Source organism: Puma concolor, chromosome A2 (genome assembly GCF_028749965.1).
Source record: "Puma concolor isolate L17-30 chromosome A2, mPumCon1.1.hap2, whole genome shotgun sequence".
NCBI lineage: Eukaryota > Metazoa > Chordata > Mammalia > Carnivora > Felidae > Puma > Puma concolor.
In genome coordinates, this window is record NC_141668.1 from 160,075,403 (window position 1) to 160,099,009 (window position 23,607).

A 23,607-nucleotide genomic window follows, 5' to 3' on the forward strand; every position below is an offset into this window, starting at 1 on the left:
GATTTTCTCTCTCTCCCTCTCTCTCTCTGCCCCTCCCCCACTTGTGTGAGTGCACTCTTTCTCTCAAAATAAATAAATAAACTTTAAAAATAAAAAAACCCAAAAGTTTGCTTCATTAGGAAATAATCCAGATTTACTAGTTTTCTTGGTGCCCTGAGGGTTTCGTTTTTATTTGGTTTCCTTTCTCTTTTCCATATCTTTGTACTTGATATTATGTTACATTTAAATATTTATTTTGGTTTAGTAACACATGAACCTGATTAAAAATAAATCACAGTGGGTGAATGAATAGATACTACATCCTACAACGGAATATTATTCCGCACTAAAAACAAGCGAGCCATCGAGTCAAGAAAAGACATGAAGGAAGTTTAAATGCCTATTACTAAGTACAAGAAGCCAGCATGAAAAGTCTACATACAATATGATTCCAACTGCCGTACATCCTGGAAAAGGCAAAACTACGGAAAAAGTAAAAATATCAGTAGTTGCCAGGGGCTGAGGGGAGGAAGAGATGAAGAGGCAGAGCACAGGGGTGTTTTAAGGCAGTAAACTGCTCTGTATGGTACTATAATAATGGATACATGTCATTATTGTAATAGGTCAACTTATAAGATATCAGAAAGCTTATTGTATATAAGTTTGGCTTAAACTCACCTTTCATGAATAATTGAGATAAAAGCTTATGTAGTTCCCTATTAGGGTTATCGGAAATTACTAACCGCCCTATCTCGCTTCCGTAACTTCGCCTGCTTGCTAAATGGATAACTTAGGTTGCAAAACGCTCCCCTATCCCTTCTACCAACATCTGGCCTAGGCAAAGACCAACATGTAAAAAGTCTCCAACTCACTGCCTCATGGTATCTTAGGTGTCTAACTATGATTGGTCATTTTAAACCCTCTTAGGACAAAGAACTTTAAATTGATAGGTTCCCACCAAAACTAAGGTTTGTATGTCACAATATAATTGGCTACCATGAAATGTTGTAAATTGTAATTGGTTAACTAAATAATGATGTATTCTGACTTGCTAAAATCCTTATAAGCTCACTGCTACCTTTGTTCGGGGCCATTCTCTGCACTTTTCTCCTTAAGATCAGGAGATCAGGTTTGGCCCGGCCATGAATAAAATCTTGCCCCGCTTCTATTCGGCGTCTGGTGGTGTTTTTCGACAGCGCCCTGTTTCAATTATCCATTTGTCAAAATCCACCGAATACACAACACCAAGATAATAATGATGTGTCAATGTAGGTCCTTCCTTTGGAACAAATGTAGCACTCTGATGTGAGATATGATGGTGGGGAAGGCTGTGTGTGTAAGGAGCAGGGGGTATATGGAGGGAGGGCTGCAGGCAGTCTGGAGACCCCTTACCAGTTGTTGAATTTAGAGACTATTGGGAAAATTTAGAGTTTTAGTATGCTTTTCTTTGTTTTATTCTCTATCTGTTCATTGGAGATCTGAAGTGACCATAGATTTGATTTTGGGAGAACCCGCAATCAGCATGGGCGCGTGCCTGTGGTCAGCTGGAAAGGCTGCCAGGGTCCTGCGCTCACACACCAGCCTCCCCTCCACCCCACCCTTCGCCCTTGCCCTCCCACTGCGTTCCCGCAGGTCCCGAGCGCCCCCTGCTGGCTATCAGTGGCGCTCGGGCAGAAGAGACCACACAGTTCTAGTCCTGGGAATCCGCCAGGGGGCGTGTGTAGAGTCGGGGTGGATCCCAAGCCAGGGGGAGCTGGCGGGTCACTGGGGGCCCGCGCTCAGCGGCTCCACCCGCAGCCAAAGTCCGCCCTCGGCGCGCAGGATGAGCTCCGGCTTCCTGCGCGGCTCCTCCTTGTCGGGCAGGACCCGAAAGCGCAGCAGCGTGAGCGCCAGGACCACCTTTATCTCGGTCAGTGCGAACGTCTGCCCGATGCAGTTCCTGCGGGCGGCAGTGGGAACTCACTCGCCAGGGACCCCAGCAGGTCCCGTCGCGCCCAGAACCTGGCCCGGGACCGCCAGCCCCGCCCGCAGGGATACCGGAGGGGACTAACCGTGCCCGGGACCCCCATACGGGGGTCCCTGAGCTTGGCTCAGATCCCAGCCCTGAGCTCCCAGACAGAGGGAAGGGGCTCTGAGCACGCCGCGGAGCCCTCCTTGGACCCAGCCACCCCCCACTGCCCAGGCCTTTACCCCCAACCTCTGGACGAGGGGAGAGAAGGAGAACCATCCTCAACACCCCCTTTCCCGCCCCCACAGCCACGTCTGGGATCTCAGGCCCAGGCCCCTGCCGTCACCACCTCATCCCCACCTCACCTGGGTCCCGCGGAGAAGGGAATAAAAGCCAGGGAAGACCTTTCCTTGATGTTTTCTGGGTCAAAGCGGAAAGGACTGTATACCTGGGGGCAGAGAGAGGCGGGACTGTTGGATGGGGTTTCCCAGGACAGCGGCTTTGGAGACACAGGTGTGCGTTTCATGGAGGGAGCGATTTGCCAGGTCAGAACCCTGAGCCCTCCCTTAGGCCCCGCTAGGGAAGTGGCCAAGCATGAGGGTGGGTAGAGGGGAGGGAGGGGGAGGCAGCACCTCAGGGTCTGGCCACACGGATGGGTTGTGGTGGGTCCCGAAAATACTAACGAGGCAGATAACACCTGTGGGAGGGGAGGGGCCAGTCAGGAAGGGTTTCACTCTGCCTGATGGGCCCCTCTTCCTGCCCACGAGGCTCCTCCCCCTGGTGTTGTGGGCACCTTTGGGGATGACCCGGCCATCTGGGAGCACGATGTCCTGGGTACAGCAGCGGGAGACGACTGTGACCGGGGGGTGCAACCGCAGACTCTCCTTGATGCACATGGTCAGGAAAGGCAACTGGGCCAGGTCGTCCCTAAGGACCCCTCCCCCCCGCCCCACAACAGTTATCCAGGGAGCAAAAACAGAGACCCTTACCCCCCACCCCCACCCCCTTTCTCTACTGCCCCATGAGATCATCTTTCCCTATAACGAAATAAATTCCAGATGGATCAAATATCTCCAAACCCATTAAGTTGTGCGCCTTAAAGATGTACAGCTTTTTAATGTGCCCATCACACCTCGATAAAGTGGTATTTGGAAAAGAAGGGCAGTATCACAGAAACAGGAGAGGAAATTTAGCTGGGTATTTTTAGAAGGTTTTCTGTGCAAAGCACAACACCCAAAATCCAACCATAAAAAGGTTTACAATTTTGCATAAAAATTAAATATGGTTTACTGCAAGAGAGCAAAATCAAAGGGCAATGAGTAGGAAACAAAAGAAACAGATCCAATGTTTTATTTCTCATGGTACTAGAGATCCTAGCTAATGCAATTAGACAAGAAAAAAAGAGAGTAAGGCAATCTGAAATGTGGGGGTAAGTGTGTCATTGTTGGCAGATAGTGACTCTATGCTTAGAAAACACAAGAGAATACACCAGAAACCTTTTATAAACATTGAAGATCCAGTAAGGGGGCGTGGGGGTGAATTCTTTTTCTTTAATCCCCTTCAATTTGTGTGGTGATGTATATTTTAATGATATAGTTAACTGGCTCAAAACTGGAAAATTATAAAACACCATTCTTACAACTCAACTCACTCATTTCCCAACCTCACAGTTTGCCTAGGTTCTTTTTTTTTTTTTAATGTATTCTTCCAGAGCTACTTTTTTGCATTAAAAAAATTATACAGTAGCATACTATATACTATACACACTGCTCTTTATCTTTTTCAGGCAACAGTACAGCAATCTCTTCTTGTATATTTCCTGGGACTTTTGTCAAAAATAAGGGCTTCCTTATTATGGAGCTATAAAATAATTTCCCACAGTTTTCTCTAAAGCATTTAAGGCACTTTTATTTTTTATTTTAAATTTGATTCCATCCTGGGGCACCTGCGTGGCTCAGTAGGTTAAGCATCCAACTTTGGCTCAGGTCATGATCTCATGGTTTGTGAGTTTGAGCCCCACACCAGGCTCTGTGCTGACAACTCAGAGCCTGGAGCCTGCTTCAGATTCTGTGTCTCCCTCTTCTCTCTGCTTCTCCCCCACTCGTGCTCTCTCTTTCTCTCTCTCTCTCTCAAAAATAAATAAACATTAAAAATTTTTAAATATTTGATTCCATCCTGATGTTGTCATGTCACAATACATGAGAAACAGGTTGAGTTAACTTTTTTCTGGATAGCTCTGCAGTTGTTCCAAAAGCTTTTATTGAAAACATGTTTTTGGATACAAGACTCCATACTTAGTATTTACTATGTTCACTGGCACAAAATTTATATGCATATGAAAAAAATTGTTTTTCTATGTTGAAATAACAACTAATTAGAAAAAATAAAAGAAGAAGAAGAAGAAGAAGAAGAAGAAGAAGAAATAAATACCTGGATTAAAATTAGATATGAAATCTCTATATTCCAAATGAATTTATAAACTTCTCTCAATCCCAATAGAAGATATGATTCACCATAGCAATGAAAGTATCTTAGGGTTGTGGTGCCTGGGTGGCTCAGTCATTTAAGTGTCCATCTTTGGCTGAGGTCATGATCTCAGTCCTCGTGAGTTCAAGTCCCACATCAGGCTCTCTGCTGTCAGCACAGAGCTCACTTCAGATCCTCTGCCTCCCCCTCCCCCACTAGAGCATGCACTTGCTCTCTCTCTCTCTCTCTCTCAAAAATAAACATTAAAAAAATATATCTTAGGGTTAATTTAACCAAAAATGTATAAGATCTCTAAAAAAAATTTTGGACTTTATTAGAAGACTAAATAGTATTTCAGTATCCAAAAATGGGGTATTTCTTCCACATTCTAGAATGGTATGCATTCATATTATGAAGTAATCTGTTTTCCACAAGTCAATCATATATTCAAGTCAACCTATAGAATATGTTCAATTCAAATGAAAATCTACCTGGTAGTTTTAAGAACTTGATAAACTTAATCCAAAACGTTTCCAAAAGAATAGAAGATCATGAAGTGCTAGGTCATTTTAAAAATGAAATATTAAAGGGGCGCCTGGGTGGCGCAGTCGGTTAAGCGTCCGACTTCAGCCAGGTCACGATCTTGCGGTCCATGAGTTCGAGCCCCGCGTCAGGCTCTGGGCTGATGGCTCAGAGCCTGGAGCCTGTTTCCGATTCTGTGTCTCCCTCTCTCTCTGCCCCTCCCCCGTTCATGCTCTGTCTCTCTCTGTCCCAAAAATAAATAAAAACGTTGAAAAAAAATTTTTTTTTAATGAAATATTAAAGAGGCACCTGGGTGGCTTGGTCAGTTAAATGGCCAATTTCAGCTCAGGTCATGATCTCACGGTTTATGAGTTCAAGCCCCACATCAGGCTCTGTGCTGACAGTTTAGAGCCTGGATCCTGCTTCAGATTTTGTGTCTCCCTCTCTGTCCCTTCCCTGCTCTCCCTCTATCTCTCTCAAAAATAAATAACCATTAAAGAAAAAATACTTAGTGAAATATTAAAGAAAAGGAACTCACTCTACCAGGTATTAAGACTTATTACAGGGGCGCCTGAGTGGCTCAGTCGGTTAAGCAGCCGACCTCGGCTCAGGTCATGATCTCACGGTCTGTGAGTTTGAGCCCCGCGTCGGGCTCTGTGCTGGCAGCTCAGAGCCTGCAGCCTGTTTCAGATTCTGTGTCTCCCTCTCTCTGACCCTCCCCCATTCATGCTCTGTCTCTCTCTGTCTCAAAAATAAATAAACATTAAAAAAAATTTTTAAAGAAAAAAAGACTTATTACAAAGATGCAGTGATAAAACAAATAAACACACAAACAAACAAAAAACAGTGTGGCATTGCTGCAAAAATAGGAAAATAGACCCATGGAACAGGAGAGACAAGTAAGTGAAGCCCTAACATCTGGTAAGAAAAGCCCACAAAACCCTAGCATAAGGCTAGACAGTATGACTGTAAAAGAAAATTTGGACAAATCTGTCTCCATAACAATTAACTAGAAGTGCCCCTCAAAAGTCAAAAGGCAATCTTTAAATGAGTTATTGTAAGTAAATATGAAAAAAAGAGAAAAACTCAAAGAGAAAAATAAAGATGAGTACCAGTCACATAACAAGAAATACAAATGGCTTATCAATGTATGCAGAAGAATGATCAGAATAAACATTTTATTTTTATTTATTTTTTTAGACGGGAGGCAGGGGACAGTGTGGAAGAGTGGCAAAGGGGGAGAGAGGGAGAAAGAGGGGAGAGAGAGAGAGAGAGAGAGAGAGAAAGAGAGAGAGAGAGAGAGAGAATCTCAAGCAGGCTCCACATTCAGCACAGAGCTCAGTGCGGGTCTCAGTCCCATGACCCTGGGATCATGACCTGAGCTGAAATCAAGAGTCAGACGTTCAACTGACTGAGCCACCCAAGCACCCCTGAATAGACATTTTTTTTAAAGAGACACACAAATGATGAATAAGTACATGAAAAGATGCTCAAAATCATTAATTATCAGGGAAATCCAAGTCAAAACCACAAGGAAAAATCACCTCACACCTCACAGCTGTTAGCACGGCTATTACCAAAAAGACAAGAAATAACAAATGCTGATGAGGATGTGGAGAAAAAGGAACCCTGGGCACTGTTGGTGGGGTTTTAAATTCATGCAGCCACTGTGGAAAATAGTACGAAGTTTCCTCAAAAAAATTAAAAACTACAACTATCATGCTATCCAGCAATCTCACTTCTGGGTAGTTATCCAAAGAAGATGAAAACACTAACTCAAAAAGATATACGTAAACTTATGTTCATTGCAACATTATTTATAATAGCCAAGGTTATGAAAAACAGCTGTGTCCATCAATAGGTGAATGGATAAAGAAAATGTGATATATACATGCAGTGGAATATTACTCAGCCATAAAAAAGACATCTTGCCATTTGAGACAACATGGAAGGATCTTAAGGGCATTGTGCTAAGTGAAATAAGTCAGAAAGAGAAAGACAAGCACTGTATGATCTAACTTATGTGTAGAATCTGAAGAAACGAACAAACAACAAAAAAAACAGGCTCCTAGATACAGAGAATAGGTTGGTTGTTGTGAGGGGTGGGGGTGGGGGTGTAGGTAAGCAAATGGGTGAAGGATAACTTTCAGTTATAAAATAATTAAGTCATAGGGATGTAATGTACAGCATTACAGTTACTGTATTTTAGTTAATAATACTGTATTGGCTATAGTTGACTATAATTAATAATACTGTGGTTAATACTGCTGTATTGCATATTTGGAAGTCGCTAAGAGAGTATTTCTTAAAAGTTCTCATCACAAGAAAAAAAATTCTATAATTATGTATGGTGAAAAATGTCAGCAAACTAATTGTGGTGATCATTTTGTAATATATACAAATATCAACTCACTTTTTGTACACCTGAAACTAATATGATGTATATAAATGATACCTCAGTATTTAAAATGTTGGGAGTAGCCCCCAAAATGTGCAAAAGATGTTCAACCCCTTATTTAAATAAATATTCATTAAAAGAGGAAATATGAAAAATTGGCAAAGATTTAAAATTCAATACAATAATTCTATAGGTATGGGAAAGGTGATAACATCAAATTCAGCTGATAGGAACAGATCTGAAACAGCTATTAAGATGACAAAAACTGAAACTGTCTTTGACTCAGCAATTGTCCTTCCGGAAATTTGCAGTGGAGAGACCTTTACATGTGTAAGTGTGGCCCAGTGTTCACAGATGCTGACTTATTGTTTGTTTTAGTAAAAAAGTAGAAACAATCCAAATATCCATCAATGGGAGATGTTAAGAGAAATTATAGTACAGCCATATGTTAGAATATCACACAGCAATCAAAACAGGAGGAAGTAGGGGGCACCTGGGTGGTTCAGTTGGTTGAGCGTCCAACTCTTGATTTCAGCTCAGGTCATGATCCCAAGCTTGTGGGATCAAGCATTGGGCTCTGTGCTGAGCATGGAGCCTGCTTGAGATTCTCTCTCTCACCCTCTTCCTTACTCCTCTTTCCTGCTTGCGTGCTCTCTCTCACACAAATAAAAAATTGTTTTTAATTTTTAAAGGAGGAATATGGGGGACACCTAAGTGGCTCAATCAGTTAAGCCTCCAACTCTTGGTCTCAGCTCAGGGCATGATCTCACAATTCATGGGTCAAAGTCCCACATTGGGCTCTGCATGGGCAATGGGCATTGGCTCTGCATTGGGCTCTGCTTGGGATTCTTTCTCTGCCCCTCCTCTGCTTGCACTTTCCATCTCTATCACTGAATGAATGAATGGATGAATGCGGGGAATATGGCTCACAAGTCCTATCACACACTGTAAGATGAAAGGAAAATCAAAACAGAGACTCTGGAAAGCAATTCAGCAATGTCTACTCTAACTGAGAATACTAACATAAGGGTCCTTAACAAAGGGGTGAACCAAGTAAACCACTGAAAGCTTTGCAGCACACAGAGAGAAGGAGCTATAAGACACACTTTTGAGTGAATGGAACAAGTTACAAACAGTATGTATATGGAAATGCAAAATGTGTTAATGGACAAAAATATTATATAGATGATAGATGATAGATAGGTGATAGATAGGTGATATAAGTGATAGATAGATGATGGATAATAGATGATAGACAGATGATAGATAGATGATAGATGATATAGATGATAGATAGATGGATGATACATAGGTAGATGATAGATAGTTATTGATAGATAATAGATAGATAGATAGATAGATAATTATGGAAAGAGACATAGCAAATCAATGAGTCTAAAAGTTTAAAAACCCCTCAGGAGACAGAAAGGGGATTAAGTTGGCAGGGGAGGATGTTAATGATAACCATAGTCTCCTTTGTAACGTCTCAGAACAAGAAGAACTTGTTCTCATCATTGCTTTTGTAATTCAAAACTATTTTTCAAAAACTCATATTCTGGGAAAAGGAAGAGATCTCAAGGATATGTTGTTAATGTGTAGACCTTAATTCCCACTTGGAAGGGGAGAGGAGATAGTTTTCATATAAATGTGGGTATAAAGATAGATGTCTTCTGGAAGGATACACAGAAAATCACTGACAAGTGTTCCTCCTAGGGCAAGGATTTTTTTAAAAGTTCATTTCTACTCTAAACTCTGTTTTGTATAGTCTTTTTTTTTTTTTTACAAAGTGTATAATTTTGTTTGAAGTCTTGTTGAAAAAGCTTAAAAATATTTCCCTACCTCACAGGACTGCTGTGCTGAGCGAAGGCTTGGAGTGGGAAATATTAGGTAAAAAATGCCTGTCCAGTCCAATGCCTCTTCAACATCCCCCAGACCCTGGCCTGTCCCAGGCCTCAAAATCATTTTCCTGGTCCCCATGCAACAGCTTGTCCTCTCCAGTATGTTTCCCACACTAGCCCTAGAAAGATCTTCCTGGGGGTGCCTGGGTGGTTCAGTTTGTTGAGTGTCAGACTCTTGATTTCATCTCAGGTCATGATCTCAAGGTTCAAGTGATGGAGTCCTATGTCGGGCTCTCCAGTAAGCATGGAGCCTACTTAAGTTTCTCTCTCTCTCTCTCTCTCTCTCTCTCTCTCTCTCTCCCTGTCTCCCTCCTTCCCTCTCTCTTCTCCCTCTCCCTCTTCCATTCCTCCCCTCCTCTTCCCTTTTGTCCACCCTGTCCTCTTGAATTAACTGCACCCCAACTGTACCCAAACACCTACTGATCATCACTCAGGGTCTCAGCTGAGACACTCTCTTTACTCTTATCCTTGCCTCTCTTACTCTCCATCCTATCCCTGCCCAGGGGGTGGATCCAGGGTGTCCTGATCTGAGTCTATTCCCCCAGCAGGCTGGAGCTCCAGGACACAGAATGGGCTGGTAGAATTGGAGATGGCACACAACTGGGGACAGAAAGGCAGTGCGGCAGTGTTCTCTGAATGGGGACAGGATGAATGAAGGTGTTCCTGGACAAGAATTGAATGATTTCAATCCCTAGGTGTCCCCCATGAATCCTGGGCTGAACAGTATTGAAGGAGTTAGGAGGCAAGAGACAAGCAAAAACTCAGGGAGTGAAGATATTTGGGGGGCAGAGAGAGTGTGATTTAGGAGAGAAAAGTAAGGGAGTGGAGTGGAAGTTCACTTACAGAATATGTGCTAAGTGGTATCATCTGCCTTCATAATTGTCAATAATTCTCTTAGCAGTCCAGATCTTTCTGTCACTTTCCCCTGCTCTCCAGGCTAGGTACCAGACCCCTGCCTCTGGATTCTGCTCCTAGTCTCTCTAAGCAATAATGACACAATCAACAAAAAGTTCTTTCCCCTTCCCCAGCAGGGGAGCAGAGCCAATGAGAGGGGTTCCAGAACAGGACATGAGGACCTGCACTCACCATTCAATCTCTTTAGGCTCACGGTCCTTCAGGAGCTCTTGCACCTCCTGCCGACAGCGCTCCTGATATTCTGGGTGCTTCGCAAGGTTGTACAGGACCCAGGAGAGACCACTGGCCGTGGTGTCATGGCCTGAGAGGCAGCCAGACAGGCTTGGGTCTCTGGGCTTGTTCAGCACCAGAGGGCGGACAGCGCCCTTTGTTAGGGCCCTCAGGGAGGATGGGGAAGATGGGGTGGGATGGGGTGGTCCAGGGCCCACCTGCCAAGTCCCTGGGATTGGACAGACTCCTACCCCCTGCAGTCCCACACTGGGATGCTTACCCCCAAACATGAAGGTGTCAGCTTCAGCTCGGATATCCTCATCTGACAATTGTTTTCCATCTTTGTCCTGGAGAGAGTATAAGACCACTCCACCCCACCCGCCCGCACACACAGCAAATCATATCCACTCTGAGAGCTCATAAGCCTAACTTGAGACAATCTCTGAAGCTCCATAATCCATCCAGAAACTATTACCAGAGGCCCCACCCCACAGGCCTTCTCCTCCGTGGCCTCTTTGCCTCCTGTTTTGTCCCTGGTGAGAGGGATCAGTGATCCATGAATATCTTCTTGTTTCTACATGGTGAGGACTTACTGGAAAGAAGTTATTGGCCACCTGGATTACAGGAGACTGAATGACAACTTCCCTTGGAAGTTGGAAATGAGAATTGCTCCGGAGCCATTTGCTCTCATTCTAGGATAGTAAATCCAGAGATTCCTTATCTCCCCTGGTGATAAGCCAACAGAACCTATAGACTTTGCCTTCTCGGTGAAGACAATTGGTTTACACTCCAAAACACTTTTCTCTACTTCTCTCTCTCTTTCTCACACACACAGAAGGAGAAGGAGAAGGAGAAGAAAGAGAAAGAAGGAGAAAGAGAAGGAGGAGGGGGGAGGGAGGAGGAGGGGGAAGGGGGGAGGAAGACAAGACATAGGCAGAGGAGGAGGAGAAGAAGAAGAAGGGGCAGATGTATCAGCAGTCCTATATAAGTTCCAAGATTCATAATGTAGAGGTACCTCTCCTATGATGGAAGCATGGTTGGTTGCATGTACAGATAAAAGCATCATGTAGCTCTCAGAAGAATTTTAGAATGAGGAACCATGGCTACAATTCTATGGCCACCCTTATTTCCGTGAGTAACAAATGGGCTTCTCTGGATTCTAATATACAAATAAATAAATACACACGCGCACACACACACGCACACACGCACACACACACACACGCACGACTACCTTATTAAGTAGAGTAAAATCTCAGGCCCTTCACAGTTGCAGACTTAGCAGTCCCCTGCAGGTTACATTCCATAAAGTCATCCCTAAAACATATCCCTAATCCATCCCTCCTTTCCTCAAACACCACCCATGACTCCCCAGTGCCCTCTGGATCAAGTCTAAGTCTTCAATTTGAAATATGAAATCAAGGTCCTTTCTACCTCTTGAATCCAGATCCCAGAGAAGCCCACCTTGGTCAGCAGGAGCACATCAATGAAGTCCAAAGTCTTGGCCTTAGCCTTGGCCTTGAGGAAGTCATCAACACCGTCATCGGGGAGAGTGCGGCGCCGTTCCTGGATGACAGCGTCTGTGAAGTTGTGCACCAGGCGGCAGGCTCTGCGGAAGCGTTGCCCATCTGGAGTGAGGTAGTACAGGAAGTCCATGTGCATGAAGATCTGCTGGTGCCGTTTTGCCACAAGGGCACTGAGCTCTAAGATGGCAGCAATATATTCACTAGGCTTCCTGCAGGATGAGGGCATGAAGGAAAGTAACAACTTAGCTCACCTGAAGGCTGAGAAAATGCCTGATACCAGCAGCTGGGAGATATAGCCCATCAGAAAACTGAGTATCCAGGAACAGATGGCCCCACAGATACATGGTGGGGATGATCCAGGACACGTGACTCTCCAGACTTTCTTCTCTCCCTGATTCCCATTTCTGTGAGATGCCTCCATGAACCCAGAACCCAGCTGACACATTATGCTTCTCTCCTCTCTCTCCATACAGCTCAGATTTCATCTTCTCCCATTTGGTCAATGGACCCAATCCCCTCTCTAATCTTGCATCCAATTTCACACCATCCATTGTCTACACATCAGTTGGTCTTCTCCAGACTCAGATGTCCAAGAACAGCTTTGCCCATGACCCTCACCTGCTCAAACCTCAGATAAAGGTCATACCCTTTTGCCTGGATTTTGAATGTCCTTAAGATATAGCTCCTGCCAACCCTTCCAATCTCATTCCCAAGGTGGCTCCTTACTGTGGCACATGCTTCACTCATCCTAGTCCCTTGGCCTTTGTCAAACATTTCTGCTTACCTGAAAGGATCACTCTTTCTCTTTCCCTTCCTTGTCCCTCTTTGTCCAACTCTGATCCATCTCCTCCAGGAAGTCCCATCTGATTGCCCTGGTCATCCCTCCCCTCCCTATCTACTCCCTTGGGTCTACAGTTCATGTTCCCAGGTCCTGAGCAAGCACTCACTCCTGGCAATTGCTGTCAAAACTGAAGACACATTTCTGCAGACTGTCCAGGGTCATGAGGCTGATGTGCTCAAACATGTCCAGACGGGTGCTGCCCTCTGAGACCAGGCGCTTCCACTTGGCCTGGGCAGAGAAGGAGGCAGAGCTGGGGCTGGGACCTGCCTCCTCTGAACCCCTCTCCAACACCAACCACCAAGAGGGGATCCACCAGACCCAGGCTCCTCGTCCTCCACCCCAGGCACCCATCCTCAGGGAGGACCAGGCTTGGGTGGGAATACAAACTCTTACTATTAAGATCCCATGGCTGAGAGTCAGAAGACCTGAGTTCAAATCCTGACTCTGCCTCCTACACCCCTGTGTGCCCTTGGTCAACTCACTGCTGCCCTCTGGACTCCACCTGTCAAAGCTTCAGTAACAGTTAATATGACTTGCTCTGTTGTCAGACAAACCAGGTTGGAATCCCAGCTCCACTCATTAGCTCACTTGCTAGCTGTGTGAATGCAGGCAAGCTCCCTAACTTCTCTGAACCTATTTTCACCACCTGTAATGAGGTAATAATAATCATCTTTACCTCATATGGTTGTGAAAATCAAATTAGACAATATATGTCATGGAATGTGCACATAGATTCTGGTGTATAGTAAGTTCTTGAGAAATGTTAGCTTTCATCATCTTAATTGTCATAAATTAAGAAAAATTCCCCTATGTTGAAAGAGGCAATTCATGGGCCCTGAGCACCCCTCCACCTTTTTGCTGGGTATGCCCAAAAAAGGCAAGGCTCTGATATTCTTTACTTAGGCATTTCTCAGAGTTGCATTTTCAGCAAACACACTTAAGGAATAAGGTAATATTTCCCACACACAAATGTCAGGCTTGCTTTTAATTACCAGACGTCATAGAGTCCCTGAACCTGGTATGCCTCTCCTGTAATGCAACATACTGCATAAGCATTGAAGCCCACCTGTGTTATCCTCACAGGATTTGGTGACTTAGAGAAAGAATGCAAACCAAGAAGTACGTGTGCTTGCTGTGCTATGAGTAATAAATTGTTCTTTGTCTCTGACACAGGAGTCTCGTGTCTTCCGGCACAATCCACAAAACCATAACAATCTCACTCCTTAGCTTGCAAGTGTGAAAATAATCCCAGGCCCTTCACAAAACCCCCACCTCCAATTCTTCACTTCCTTATATCCACACCTTTTCAATGTGATTTTTCAGCAACTCCCATTAAAAGGTGGATGCTTTTTCACCACCTTTTGATTCTATAATGGCCTTTTGACTTGCTTTGGCCAGTCGACCATAGCAAAAATGACAAGGTGATCATCTTAAACCTAGATCTCAAGAGGCATTGAAGCCTCCTCTCAGTCTCCTGGAACCCTGCCTCAGCCATGGGAACAAGCCTGAGATGCCTTCTGGAGGGAGAGAATCACATTAAAGAAAGTTCAGTTGTCCAAGCTGAGACCACCCTAGATCAGCCTGCAGACAGCCACTCCTCGAACATGTAAGAGGGCTGAGCCCAGATATGCAAAGTACATACCTGACCCAGAGCTGATCACAGGCACATGTGATCCCATCCATGTCCAGAAAACCAACTGACTCACAGACAGGTTAGCAATAATAAACCCTTATTGCTTTAGACCAATGAGTTTGGAAGGGGTTCGTTAATTCAGCATAACTACTATGCAACCTTCATGGATAACCAAGTGGGTCTCAGGTTCGAAGGCTTCTTTGTAAGGGAAACTTTGAAATTAACACCTTCTGAGCACCTGCTATGTGCCAGGGACAGGAATACATTACATTATCTTGACTACCCTGCATAGTGGGGACCATTATTCCCATTATATAGCTGAGAAAATTGAGGCTCAGAGAGGAAGAGCAATGGCCCCAAAGCTGTCTAGGAGAGCCAGAATTCCAGACAAGATATCTCAGAGCCTCCATCACCCCCAAGACTTCAGCTGGGACCCTGGGTTCAAAAGACTCACATGCATGACATTTACACTGTCATTGAAAATCTTCACATAGTGCTTCAGGATGTTGAAGTGGAAGGCAGGTGTCAGCATGCGGCGATGGCTGCTCCATTTGTCACCAGCACTCAGCAGGAGCCCATCCCCTAGTAGAGGCAGCCGCAAGAAGTGGGCAAAGGCACTGCTTCCCCCTGGGTCCCCAAGGTTGTCTCCAGTCCCCTTCACCCACAGTTACTCACCCAGCCAGGGCTTCAAGAAGCTGTAGAAGACCGCGTCCTTGGGTGCAATGGCAGCTGACACGAATGAGGACCATCAGGGGTCATGGGGAGGGGGAGGGGAGGGGTTTGGGTTGGGGGAGTGGAGGGCCCAGCCAGGGGAATTCATACTCCCTCCAAGACCAGCTTAGCAGGAATGGGGACAAGAGCGGAGGAAACAGAGTGGGGAGGTGAGGGGGCATCATATCAGGCTGCAGCACAGAGCAGAGCAAAGGCAGAGCCCATGGACACACCCCTATGTACTTAGATGCTCCCTAAAATGTGGCACAACACATGTTGTGCCAGTCCAACATGTTCGAAACACCTGAGCACAAATCAGCACTCCATAAAATGCCTTTACAGGGACCTAGGACATCGCATCTGTCCCAGAACTCTCTGACATCTCTTGACATGGCCCCAACACATGTTAACATGCCTTGGCATGAAACAACATGTATAACACACACTGACCTGATGCAGCATCCTCTGACATGGACCCAGAGACAATCTGACACGACTTCAGTCTGATGCAGCATCCTCTGACATGGACCCAGAGACAATCTGACACGACTCACAGATGGTCCCAGGCAGGACTTAAATACGGTCCCACTAATGTCCCAGGCATGGACCAGGTATGACCCAGCCATATCCTAAGACCTGCCCTGGACAAGGCTCACATAAGGCCTCAGCATTTCTCAGAAGGACTCGAGGTTCCAGACCTCAGACAAACTCCAAACATGGTCCAGACACGACCCACAGGAGAACCAGACAATCTCAAATAGCATCCCAGACAAAAAAAAAAAAAAAAAAAAAAAAAAAACAGACACACTCCCCACATGCCTTGAATATCCTTGGCCACAGGTGAGCCCCAGACATGACTAAGGCCATCTTCATGGTTACCATGTACCATATGCCAGGTATAACCAGGTATAAAGTATATCGGCCGTAACCAGAACACAGGTGGAAACATAAACATGACCAGACCTGGCCATACAGCAGACATCGCACAATCACACCCTAGGTGTGAGCAGACGTGACCAGAGATCTGGCATGTGGGGTCCAGGCAAGACAGAGGCAGTGGCATCCCCACAGCTGCATCTGGGTCACCCACCACGCTGTCGGCAGCACAGAGACTTCAGCAGTGAGCAAGCCGTGGCCGTGGGGTGTCTACCTGGAGCAAAGAGCACAGGCTTGATGCAGGTGGGGTGGAAGATTCGGATGACTGCATGCCAGGGACCCACCCACCAGCAGCACACATCCCCATAGGTGCTCGCCAGGTTTTGTGTGTACAGAAGACCTTCCTCTGAGCTCTGAATCTGAAGAAAAACAAAAAGGACCCCATTCACAGTCTTTCTAGATGGCCAGATGGAAGGACCCTGCAGAGAAAATACCCAGACCTGAGCCCTGTGCATCCTTTCCAGCAGCTCAGTCTCCTCCTGGAATCCTTCCTCAGACCCTTGGTACAACAATTGGGGCTCTTTGGTTACAGGAACAAAAAGTGTCTTTCCCCCATTTGGATCCCAAACACCACATTCACCTGGCTTCTCCTCTCTCCTCATTTTCCATATAAGAAAACTGAGACTCTGAATGATGAAGTCATTTGCCCCCAGTCTCCCAGATGGTAAGTGGCCTGCCAGAGATCTGAGCCCAAGTCCATCAGAATTCCAGGACCTGAGTTCTTAGCCATCAAACTGCTTTGAGCCCCAAAACAATAGCTCTGAGAACCTACACTTGCCAAGACTGGGTAATCAGAGCCACAGTGATTAAATGAGAAACTGACCCTGGGATGCAGCCCAAGAAAATTAAAGGGAGTTTTGCAACTTTTCCCCTGGAACTGTTGGGAATAAGCTCGCTTTCCCGTGGGGGTTGAGTTTCTTTACCAGAATGAAAGTGAAGCCATCACAGAGGAAAACAGAACCGAAACAATGAAGACAGATTCTTGATGATGTTATTTGAGACCTGGATCCAGCCATGCCTGAAGACAATGCTTCCTGGACTTCACTGTAAGTAGATTTCCTTTCTTTGATTAAACCACATAGGGTTGAGTTTTCACCTCTCACAACTGAAAAACACCTTGGCAGCCAGAGAGAGCTGGGTGTCTTCCCAGAGTCACCCAGAATTTGGGCGTCAAAGCTAGAAGAAACAGAAGCAAGTGAAGGGAGCTAGGCTGGAGTAGAGGCCCATCAAGGAGATTCCTGGACCCTCAAGCAGAAGAGCAATGAACTTGGAGCAGACAAGATTGTAGAATAGGGTGGAAGGAACCAACCCAGCAGAGGTGGGTGTCACAGAAAAAGCAGCGCAGGTACTCTGCCAACACTTGTTGCTCTGGGGATGGGGATGGGTGGGACTGAGGCCAGGCCTGGCAGGGGACCTCAGATGCTATTGATGTCCATCGCACCACTCTGCCCTCTGCTTTAAAAAAATTTCTGCTTGTCATTCCATACCCAGTTCCAATAATTCCTCCTCTAGGGAGTCTTCCAGCCTGCCCCAGCAGAGGCCTTGATTCGTCTGTGGGATGACACAGCCATGTCCCTCTGGCCAATTCCTTACCTCATCAGGTCAAGGACCTCTCTGTCAACCCATCTCCTCAAGATTGAGAGTTCCTCCAGGACTGAGCCTTGGATTGAGGTCTCTTGGGGTCCCAGTGGTGCCCAGGACACCAGGGTTGGGGTGGGGGATTAGACAACAGTGGAAGAAGGAGACAGTGAGATGGGGATTGACAAACACAAGAAGGGAAGAGGAAGATGGCTGAGAGAGAAGGGGGAAGTGAGGCCAGTGACCCGCTGCTGTTGCATGAAGCTTGGAGAAAGAGGGGCTGACAGCCGTGGGTTGTGTCACAGCCCATCACCACAAGCTCTGCATGAGTACCTGAGGCATTGGTGATAGTCCGGATCATGTCAGGGTGGCACAAAGTGATAAGGGGCATGGTGGGGCCCAGCCACGTCACAAACCCCTTCGAGTAGGCGGCCACCAGCTGAATTAAGACCCTCAAGCCCTGCTCTGTGGGGTGGACCTACAAGCAAGAGAGGGGCCATCACCTCCACAGAAGGAGCCATGGCAAGTTCCCCTGCAACCTCTGCAGTGGTCAGTGTGTCCAGACTCTGCATAGATGGAGGGGATCTCTGTTTCTTCCTGCTCCTTCTCTTGGGGGCAGAGGGATCCCGGAAGACTCTCCATGTCGCAAGGGTCCCTCCCAGGACACAGGGAGAAGACATGCTCTCTGCCCCCAGAGAGGCCGACCTTGGCTTGAGAAGTCAGATCTTTCTTCTTCTGGGAGTCGGTCCAATCTCAGGGAGGTGCCCACGGGAACAGCAGGGTGGCCTCACGTTTTGTACTGGGGCTCGTTCCCATGTCCTGTCATGTCCTGGCCAGTCCACACAGCCCCCCGCTCCCCAGATGGTGAAGGTGTGCAGACCTTCCAGCTCTGACAGACCCCAGGACACAGGTGTGAGCTCTGCCCATCAGTCAGGAGGGCAGCTCCCACCTACGTCCTCTTCTGCCCACCAGCTGGCATGGTTCATCCCATCTGTCTGTCTGTCTATCTGTCTATCTACCTCTACCTATGAACCTATGGACTATCTATGAACCTATCCCCTGAACCTATGGACTCCCCCATCAGCCGTGCCTTTTACAAATGAAGAAACCCAGGCCGCGTCTCCCAAAAGGAGAAGGAGGCGGGCTTGCCTCCCAGTGAGGCATCCTCTCCAGTCCCACGGGAAGCCCCATCCCGGCCTGACAAATACTTCCAGGTGCTCCAGACAGGTGAATATGAGTCATTTTCACTTTTGTGACTCTTCCCTGCTCCCTAAGAACCCTGAGGCATTTGAGGAGATTGGCCCAGAGAGGGAGAGTGACTCAGCTGAGGTCACAGCAAGAGGGACTGGAGGAGGGAAGAGTGACCAAGACCAGCCTCCATGGCCAAGCCCTGGAACAGGGAGTGGAAATGGCAACTTTATAACATTCCTGCTGCCCCCAGGGTTTGTCAAGAACATTCCCAGACCCAGCATCTCAGGCAAAGTTCACAATGAGCTTGGATGCCCTCATTCCAAACTTGGCCATAATGAGCAGTAAAATAGCAGGAAGTCCCTCCCCCAGCTGTGGTCCTCATGCTGGGCAGTTAAGGAGAGCTGTGCTCCTCCCTCAGCCTGTCTGGGGATGGGAAGGGCTAGCCGCTCGTCCCTTTGACCTTGAACATGGCAGGTAATGGCAAGCTCACCACCTATGTCATCAAACACTTACCTGAGTGCCTACTGTATGCCAGCTCCTGGGCTGGACAATGTAGTATCTGATCCCCAGAGCAACTATCCAGATAAAGAGGTGGAAAATAAGTAACTGGACAATTAATTCTTTAAGTATGAGCAGACCCAAGTCAAAGGTCTGTGCAGGTGGGGAGTCAAAGAAAGCTTCTGTAAGGGGAAGTGAGCGGTTAACTTTCTTCAGGTTGGGCAATGGGCCCATTGGGACATCTCAGCAGGGAAGTGTAGACTGAGAGGAAGCGTTCCAAGGGAGGGGTGTGGGTGGAGAGCTAGACCCCTGTGAGTTGAGGTGGGGAGGTCATAGGTAATTCCTGTAGGTAAGTGAGCAGACACAAGGGAATGGGCCAGGTAGGGAGCAGACCCTGGACAGCGCCCCCTGAGAAGGTCTCTGGGGTAGCCATGGACACTGGGAATGCCAAGGGACCCTGCTCTGTGCAGCCCGCCCTGGGAGCCCTTCAGAGGGACATTAATGTGGGGAAGGGAGGCAGGAAATGGATCCCAAACAGGCTAGGGGTGCTAAGATGAAGATGTGCAAATGGTCTGGGATGAATGAGTGATTACAGAACGGCTCCCTAGCCTTCCTCATTCTCTGCTGTCCCAGACCCCAGTCCCACCCCAGGTCCCCCGTTCCCCACCCCTGGGAAAGTGCATCCACCCCGGGCCCCAGGCCCATCCTGCCACCCACACTCACCAGTCCCAGGTGACCCCAAAACCAGTTCCGCTTCGGGGGCTGCGGGAAACACCGGAGGCGGCAGCAGGTGTCATAGAAGCTGTAGCTCCAGGCCAGGACGCGGGCCAAGAGCCAGGAGGCCCCCACCAGCAGCAGGAGCAGCCATGGGGAGGCTGCCACCTGCCCAAGTCCCAGCCAGGACAGGCTCAGCATCCTGGAGGCAGAGGGGACAGATTTTGCTGAGGCCGAGGAAATGGGCCCAAGGGTGAGCTCTCTGGACTCTTCAGGAACAGAGGGAGAGCCCCTCCCCCACACCGGGATGGGAGGGGCATGGACAGACAGGGGTAGGGATAGTGAGTGCTCAGCACTGGGCAAACAGTGATTCAGAGAGGGGAGGAGGACCTAGACAATTCCAGAGGGAGAGGCAGAGTGAGTGAGAGGGAGACAAAGACAGAGAGTGAGAGATAGCTAACCACCCACCAGTAGCCACTCTGCTCCCAGCGGCTCTCTGGAGCCACCCCACCCTTGGGCAGCATCCTTCACTACCCAGGATCAAGACCCCCAGCCAGGTACCTTCAGACCAGGGCAGCTTATCCACACAGCCTCCTCTCCCCTCCTCTTGGAAAGTCTTTGTCCCTGGCGCCTGACCTAGGGGACACTGGCAGTGGCCAGGCTAAACCAGCCAATCCCTGCCTGCCTGCTTACCTCCTCCCCACCTGGCAGTGGCCCAACTAGTAGGTGGGGGAGGGGGACTTCCGTGTTATAAAGAGAGTATGGGAATGAGTTCTCACAACTCAGCATCCCCCACATGGGGGTGGGGGATCCGTTGACAGATGGGCAAAGGTGACTCCTGGCCCCCAACTAACAGCCACCCCTGCCCTTTCAAGGCCAGCAGGGCACAGCAGGGAAAAGCTTGAACGTGAGAGTTCAGGTGCCATGGGGGCAGGGTGCAGCCAAGCCTAGTCCCAAAACATCTCTGGGGCTCCTCTCCACGTACGAGGCAGGTCAGAGGCATGCACCATTTCCCAGCGCAGAATCAGGAAGCCTCGGGCCTCCGGGCTGCACAGCCTGGCAGGAGTTCAAGTCCTGCCTCCAAGCAGCCCAGGGCCTGGGCTGACACAAGACCGCAGGGGGCAGGAACAAAAAGCCCTTCTGGCTGGGGGTTACTTGCATCAGACTCAGGGGGTAAAGGGCCCAGTGGGAAGAAGGCACCTGGAGGTGAGAGGGTAAGGCTGCAGGAGGCCAGGAGAGGGAGGGGGGCCCAGACAGAGCTGGGAGACCCTGCACGCAGTTCAGCCCCCTCCTGGCTGTGACCTTAGGCTGTGCTGGCCCTCTCTAGGCTCAGTCTTGCCATCTGGGAAATGGGATGTCAGATGAGGGCCTGAGAGGGGGACAGAAGACGGTTCCACAGGAAGGTGGGAAAGATCAGGGACCCCAAAAAAGATAAGTTGCCAAGAAAGAACTCGTGACTAGTGTGTGTGCTGCTCTGTGCCAGCGTTCCACGTAAAGTAAACCTACTATTTGCAGAAGACTGTCTGTAAAGTGTGCCTACTATGTGCTGGGTTCCGCAAAAAGTGTGCCTACAGTGTGTTGGGAACGCTACATGAAGTGTGCCCACCATGAGCCAGGTACGTCGTATAAAGTACACCCACTGTGTGCCCCTTCTGTTTGACACAAATCCTGTCAACCGTATGCCAGGTGTTGACCTAAAGCATGCCTACATGTGCTGGGGACCTCTACAAGACATGCCTACTAAGTGCTAGGTGCTCTACATAAATCACACCTACTGTGTGTTGGGTGTTCCATGGAAAGTATACCTACTGTGTGCCCGGTTCCCTGTTAGAGCTCTCCTACTGTGTTGCAGGTTCTTTACATAAATTAGCATACTCTGTGCAAAGTACTTTACATAAAACATGCCCACTGTGCGCCATGAACTCTTTGCTGTGCCCTCTGCAAAAACCTTGACTACTGTGTGGCAGGTGCTCGACATTAAGCATGGCCACTGAGTGCCAGGTACTGTGCATAAAATGCTCCTTCTGTGTGCCAGGTACTCTATGTAAAGTAAACCTATTGTGCACCATGTGTTCTGCCAATGAGATAAAGCAACATCTCGGCCCCCTCTCCCCCCCACCTGCCAACTCTCTGGGCCAGTGCCCTGGAATCAGAGAGAGAGAGATCCAGGCGATGTCATGCTGTGCACCTGAAACTAATATAATGTTGTATGCCAATCATACCTCAATGAAAAAATTGGCATATGAGTAATGAGCTCGTCTACGGCTAAAGCTTCTGAATATGTGTGTGGATCTGTGTGTGTGCATGTTTGCATATGCACTGAGAAAGTTCCAGAAGAATCCACACATCACAGTGGAAGTGGAGAGAGTACAAGTGGAGTCTTGATCCTTCTCACGTGCTGCTTGTCTCACGCTTTCTCTCTCCCACACTGTGCTGCTATGATTTTTATCACGAAAACACAAATTTCAGAGGAAACAAGGACTGTCACAGTGGGGGAAGGGGACCATGGTTGGTGCACTGAACAGGTGAGCAGTTGTTCTTTTGTGACACCATGAAGACACCTCTCCCAGGAGTCAGCCTGGGGTCCCTCCACACCAAGCAAGCAGGCTGCCTGGTGGCTGGAGTCTCTCTTTTCCTTTCCTCGGCCTTTGGGAAGGAACAGGTTCCGGATTCACCCCAACAGAGTTCGGATCCCAGCCCTGCTTCTCGCGGGCTATGTGACCTTGGACAAGTCACTTGTCCTCTCCGCGCTTCATGCCCTCCTCAGGAAGATGGAAAGGGGGACTTACACCTCCCAGGTAGTTTGTTCTTCAACAACAACAACAGCAACAACAACGACAAAAAAAAACTGTACCAGAGACTCTATGCCAGACATGGTGCTTCAACCCAAGACCCAGGATGAACAAAACAGATAAGGTCTCTGGATGGTGGTGCTCATGTCTGATGGGAGAAGCCAATGGGAAACAAGACCAAGTCAGATGGTGGGGTGGTAATGAAGGAAATTAACAGAATGAGAAGCAGCAAGTGACCAAGAAGGCGATCGGGGAGGGCTGCCCTGTGGAGTTGACCTCTGAGCAGAAACCGGAGTGACATGGAAGAGTGAACAGTGAATAACGATCGCTCTTTGCCCCTAAAGCCACAGCAGGAATGTAAACACCCGGCACACAGTGAGGTAATCAAATGGCTTGAAAACTCTGTCATTCCTCCTTCCTTCCTCAGACATGCTGAGGTAAACAAAGACAATAGAGGCAATTTCCCTCAGTATCCATCCAGGAGGGAAGCAGGAACCAGCCCTGTAGGGAGATCCACCGTGGTGAAATGTGGCCCAACACTCAAGCTGGAAACGGTCGTTCCATTTCAGTCGCCGTAATAAAGATCAGGAAACCCAGCCAGCCCCCAAAGCATGTCAAGGGCCAGACCCATAAGCTGGAGTTTCCAGCTTCTTGGCATAAGGACCAGGAGAACAAAGAAGCTGGCTTTGGAAAAAGAAGGCTGAAGGGAAACTTCAGGAAAGTCCTGGGGCCCCCAAATAGCTGCATCAACTTCCCCTGCACAGGACTTTAGGGGTGGTGCCAGCTCTGGAAAGTAGTCAGACCACCCCCACCGCTCCATCAGTGGGGGTCGCCATCAACAGAGATCATCC

General features: G+C 47.8%; 1 protein-coding gene across 3 annotated transcripts; it reads right to left on the bottom strand.

Moving 5' to 3' along the window:
• Positions 1 to 296: 296 nt before the first annotated feature.
• On the bottom strand, positions 297 to 20,679 carry LOC112852353 (cytochrome P450 4F3). Of its 3 annotated transcripts, none has more exons than XM_086698773.1 (13): positions 20,526 to 20,679; positions 19,974 to 20,166; positions 17,895 to 18,039; positions 15,012 to 15,065; positions 14,791 to 14,918; positions 12,810 to 12,931; positions 11,801 to 12,071; positions 10,617 to 10,683; positions 10,298 to 10,427; positions 2,721 to 2,854; positions 2,560 to 2,624; positions 2,293 to 2,375; positions 297 to 1,918 (listed from the first exon to the last, which is right to left on the bottom strand). In XM_086698773.1, exons 2-13 carry the CDS (start codon positions 20,163 to 20,165, stop codon positions 1,741 to 1,743), a joined length of 1,569 nt encoding a protein of 522 aa, XP_086554899.1. In that variant the 5' UTR covers position 20,166; positions 20,526 to 20,679; the 3' UTR covers positions 297 to 1,740. The 3 variants fall into 3 exon arrangements, with proteins under 3 accessions (XP_086554899.1, XP_086554898.1, XP_086554897.1); XM_086698772.1 differs by lacking the exon at positions 17,895 to 18,039 and adding an exon at positions 16,198 to 16,342 and having other exon boundaries at positions 20,433 to 20,649; XM_086698771.1 differs by having other exon boundaries at positions 20,433 to 20,629.
• Between the last annotated feature and the right edge of the window lie 2,928 nt (positions 20,680 to 23,607).

Coding starts and splice junctions, on each gene's coding strand:
- LOC112852353 (XM_086698772.1), bottom strand. CDS start 20,488: ATGCTGCCCAAGGGTGGGGTGGCTCCAGAGAGCCGCTGGGAGCAGAGT. Junction 12,932..14,790: donor ACAGTGTAAATGTCATGCAT/GTGAGTCTTTTG, acceptor TTCTCTGCCCAG/GCCAAGTGGAAGCGCCTGGT. Junction 12,072..12,809: donor TTTGACAGCAATTGCCAGGA/GTGAGTGCTTGC, acceptor CTCATCCTGCAG/GAAGCCTAGTGAATATATTG.